At 37.2% G+C, this 4,838-nt stretch overlaps 1 protein-coding gene across 5 annotated transcripts; it reads right to left on the bottom strand.

The window, feature by feature from the left end:
- Window positions 1-2,376: 2,376 nt before the first annotated feature.
- Window positions 2,377-4,832, bottom strand: LOC107653299 (uncharacterized protein KIAA0232-like). 5 transcript variants are annotated; one of them, XM_016439975.1, is made up of 3 exons: window positions 3,920-4,832; window positions 3,536-3,550; window positions 2,377-3,335 (listed from the first exon to the last, which is right to left on the bottom strand). In XM_016439975.1, exons 1-3 carry the CDS (start codon window positions 4,808-4,810, stop codon window positions 3,219-3,221), a joined length of 1,023 nt encoding a protein of 340 aa, XP_016295461.1. In that variant the 5' UTR covers window positions 4,811-4,832; the 3' UTR covers window positions 2,377-3,218. The 5 variants fall into 5 exon arrangements, with proteins under 5 accessions (XP_016295461.1, XP_016295459.1, XP_016295463.1 ...); XM_016439973.1 differs by having other exon boundaries at window positions 3,494-3,550; XM_016439976.1 differs by having other exon boundaries at window positions 3,228-3,335; window positions 3,536-3,644.
- Between the last annotated feature and the right edge of the window lie 6 nt (window positions 4,833-4,838).

Raw genomic sequence — 4,838 nt, forward strand, 5'->3', positions numbered from 1 at the left:
CACACACACACACACAGTTAGACATGAAAGATACAAAAAATTAAGTCACTCTTTTCCATTTTTAAAACGAGTCTGTTTAAACTAAGAGAGGAACCATTTCAAATTTCTTTAACTGTAAATAATCTGTCTATGATGTTCTTTTATATTTGACTGTCTCACACATGTACTATAGTATGCATTTTCTCAAAATGCTTAAATCTAAATTGCTTTTGTCCTCTGTCACCCACCCACCATAAACAAGCTGCTTAATGAACAAACCAAACTAATACAAGTAACAATTTTGGATGACGGCAATATTTAACTCAAGGTGCTTGTCAGAACAAATATTAATTTGGGTATTGATTAGAGAAAGTAATGCCAACAATATGTAATTGCATTTTGGAATCTGTCAGTATTTTAAAATGGAAAAATTTAACTGAATTGCAACATGTTATTTGTTAACTAAATACAAATCCAATAAAGGTGTCTATACGCACTGCTGTACCCAGTTATAGCATACAGTAAAATAATTGTGCGCCTTCACACTCGGGTTCTACCACTATACATTTCAATGAACTGGATATTTATGATCTTTGTAAAACAATAATAAAACTCCCAATGAGGAAATAATGTGGTGAAACAAACACACACACAAGCCGTTTCAAACTGGGTCATACAAAATCATCTCTCCTAGGTTATGGTCTACAAAGGCCTTTTCCATACAGTCTTGGATTACACACTTTAACAAACTAGGTCTTGAGCTAGTCTCAAGAACAAGGCCCAACCGGTTTGTTAAAATAAGCACAAATCTTTCAGAAAGACTGTGTGGCCCTTTTTCTTACACACATTTGAAGATTACGTCTTTGCTGTAGTGTATGAACATTAGCACCAATACATAAAATACTTTATAGATCTTACTGTCAAGATCACAAATGTACCCCAAAGTGTATCTCAGAACAAGTCAACAAAATAAACCTTTTCACTTGTAAAGGGGAATAAGCACATTTACATTGTTTTTATCTTTTTTTCTTATTTTTTTTTATTTGACATTTGATGCCAGAGAAAGTTTAAAAACTTAAATCCTTGTGCCCAATTAAGGACAAGTTTTTCAAAGGTATCTGTTGGTCATTGTTGAATGGGGCGATATCATTTCTATTTCATTACCACATTCAAATTCCCCCCTTAAAATATTTATCAATAATGCTTTAAACCAAATTTCCCACAGAAGTGGTACAGAAAAAATGCACACATTTTCAACTAAGAAAACCAAAGCATTGAGGGTGCTCCAAAAAAGCAACTTTTCCCAAATTTCACTTGTAAATTCACACTTCTTAACAATTTACACTCTGCTGATGTAGCATACATGTAGTATTTCTCATGCTAACATCTGCAACAAAACTGAATGAACTGAGGGAAAATACCCATCCAGGCTAGATTAAAGCTAGCAGATGGCAGGCTAGACATCCATTAAGGTCAAGAAGCAGACGAAAATGAATGGATAAGATGGTATTAGAGCAAAAATTATTTATGTTGGATTGGATTTTGCATTATGAACGCCATACTCCTACCACCTCTCATTCAACAGCCACAAAAAATTATATAGGCAAGCGACTTATCAAACTTTATAGGAAAAGTAATTTGGGCCTTATTCATGGGGGTGGGGGGTGTAGTAAATAAAAGTAACGCATGTCACAAATAAACCCCATGTATTTTTTAACAAAAATACATCAACATCGTAAGGTTGTAGAGTTATGGTGTGCCAAAATACTATATTGCTTTTGTATATCCCTCTTCATTTGAGATCTTACTATGCCATATGACATCAGCACACAATGAAACAGCCACATATTTCTGAAACAAGTAGAAGGAAAAGTACATGAAGTTAATCAACCTTCAAGCAATCGACTGCCATTACTGGAAACACTCAATTCTTTTCATGTAAAACAAAAAAAATCAAGCCATATTATGGATAATCAGTAGTCACAATTTTGTTGGGTAAAGAAGGGGAAGAAATTTCACTGAAATGCACAAAACAAACTAAACTTAAAGAAACAATACATAAAATTATGTTGCAATTGATCATATATATATATGATCAACTGTAAGGTATAATAGTTTTTAAAGACTTAGAAACAACTCAAATGAAATTGTATAGTTGGGTCAAAAGATTCAGTGACCTATTTTCCCCCCAAAAATTTTAATTCCCTTGTAGCCTTTATCTGCAGCATTTATATTTTTATATTTTACATGTTTTTTTTCTTCAGATATCTTACTATACTTGTACGAAGGAAAATGTAAACTGTCCTTTGACACCACAACTCTCTCCAAAAATAACTTTTATGAAAGGCAACTTCGTAAATCAAGCCATCTGACAAATGTATTACATTATTATTATTATTTTTTATTTAACCTAAAGGGGACAAAATAACCTAGCAAATTGTAAACATTTATCACAATGGCTGAATTAAATGGGAAATTGAAGCAAAGAAAGCAACTTCCAATTTCAAGGACAAGGATATATTTCTTCATTTAGACTTCTGTTTTAAACGGCGTGTTTATTTTTTTGCTTATTATATTACTACACCTTCAACATATTACCCTGCTTTATTTCTTTAAGATGTTTTCGAAGCAGCACTGAACTAAAGTGGAACATCAACAAATAATTGATGTAACAGAACAAAAGTGGGGGGTGGGGGTGGCAAAAGCACTTTTTCGTTCAACACACCAAACCTCACACAACTCTATCCTCTACAATTCATATAAAATGAAAAAATACGACAAAATGCTAAATTATCTGATTAGGGAAGGGGGTGTCGCATTCGTAGTGCTTTCAACCTGACTTCTGAGTATTCATAGTTCGGTCACAGAAACTTAGACTATTAGAAGGACTGAGACTAGGTTCACAAGCACATGCACAATCAGTAGGACCACAGTTATAGTGCATCCTAGATCAAACATAAAAGTGAAGCTAAAATCTATAAGGGGTAAATTAAAGAACAATCTTAATACTTAACTATGCCTTTTTTATTCTTTTCAAAATTGATCAACCTTGGAATTAACAGACAAGTCTATAATAAATGCTGTTGACCAGAATCATCTAACTGTATGTTCAACCTATTGCCATGTTTTCCTCTCGTTATGTTTTCATCTTGATGATACGCCGTTTTAGATGAAATGGCTGAGGAATAACAGGGCTTAGAACAGCGTGGTTAAGAAAGAGCCCACTGCGGGCCCTGGGCTCACTGTTCTTGTAAGGGTCCTCCTATCCCTCCTCTGCGTTTTGTTTGAAAGTGATAGGAGGAAATCAGCATTGGTATACCTCCACGCTCAGCAGAAGAATCATACATTACTGCTTCCTATAAGCAAAGGAGGGTACAACATTTAGTGTTGAACAAACTTACACACAAACTCTCTTTTTCTATTCAATGTAGTGTCTATAATTTGACAGTAAGATTCATCATGACTATTCACTATTGATAGATCAATGGGTTTATCAAAGCAGTGTACAACTTACTTCCCCAGTATCTAATACTGTTAAATAGTGTACTCTTCTTACCTCCGCACTGAGAACCTGGAAATAAAGGAGAACATAGAGTACTTTGCCACCAGCACTCTTCTTGCTGCATATTAGTTAAGCACTGTTCTACAAAATTCAACAGAGGTAACTGTTTAAGAGACAAAGTCAATCAGTGGGAGCAAATTAATGCATCAGGGAATGCACCGACTGCTATACTGTTTTGTTTTTTTTTACCATTGAAAAGGTAAAAGGTATACCATTAAAGAACAAGTACGGTCAATGCATATATGAATTCAGTGTATTCCAAGAGCAGGTGATAGCAATGTCAATATCAACTGATAAAAGCATGCTAATATATTGTACAATTTTCTATATGCGTGTCTCTGAAGGTTAAGATAAAAGACTGGCTCTACAGTCACTTACCTCTGGCATATCTTGAGCAACATCAAGGGACTTCCCACTTTTTGGAATCTGATCAGTTGCAGCGCATTTGCATGACTCTGCCTCTCTGCTAGATTCCTCTTGTTGAACAGAGGACTGAACATGAGAACATGGCACCGAAACCGCTGCCGTCTCACAATGTACACAAATCTCTTGTTCAGTAATCGGCAGAAGGGTGCTCCCACCCTCCTGCGAATCAAGTGACGTCTGGGCACTCTTCTCCATGCCAGACTTCTTTACTCTGGGTAGGAACTTCCCAGACTCCAACTCAGATTTTCCATAGTAAGGGCCCTCGCACTCTGCGTCCTCCTCGAGAGGCTTGAGGTCAGCCTGTGGGTCATCAAAGAGGTCTGCTTGACCAACTGGAAGACTCGCTTCCTCTTTCTCAGACTCTACATCTGACTCACTGCACCCACCTGGAGAAAGTTCAGAGGCTGATATTGGCCGGAAATGAGTCCTTGGGGAAATTCGAATGGCCCGATACTGAGTCCGGTTGATGCCATATAACCAAGGGCAAAAGGGCTCATTGTCGGAGCATAATATGGATTTTGGCTTGAATCCCGGGCTGAACGAGGCCATATCCTCTGGCTCAAAGGAGCACTCCACATGCAGGACCTGGGAAAAAGGGTTGTTCAAATCAAAGGATGAAAACGGGTAATCCAGTCCTGACTCTTCTCCACGGAAGCCTCCACACGATCCAAGTAAATCTTCATGGAAGACAACAGAAAATCCCTTATTCAAACCATCCCCCGGTCCCTTAGTAGCCTGCTCATTTTGACCAAGGGACACAAGAGGTCTCCACAATGGCTTGTGGCCAGGAGCAAAGCAACTGCTTGAGTTCATGAACACATCCGCTCCTGCAATGGTTACCATGTCAGAAGATGTGGCTGCTGCACACTGC

This window comes from Sinocyclocheilus anshuiensis, unplaced genomic scaffold (genome assembly GCF_001515605.1).
Source record: "Sinocyclocheilus anshuiensis isolate Anshui unplaced genomic scaffold, SAMN03320099.WGS_v1.1 scaffold219, whole genome shotgun sequence".
NCBI lineage: Eukaryota > Metazoa > Chordata > Actinopteri > Cypriniformes > Cyprinidae > Sinocyclocheilus > Sinocyclocheilus anshuiensis.

Excerpts from the sequence above, each read along its gene's own strand:
- LOC107653299 (XM_016439973.1), bottom strand. The coding sequence starts at position 4,810 with ATGGTAACCATTGCAGGAGCGGATGTGTTCATGAACTCAAGCAGTTGC. Across the intron at positions 3,551-3,919 it reads TTGCTCAAGATATGCCAGAG|GTTCTCAGTGCGGAGGTAAG; the intron begins GTAAGTGACTGT and ends CTTTATTTCCAG. Across the intron at positions 3,336-3,493 it reads CAGTATTAGATACTGGGGAA|GAAGCAGTAATGTATGATTC; the intron begins GTAAGTTGTACA and ends CTTTGCTTATAG.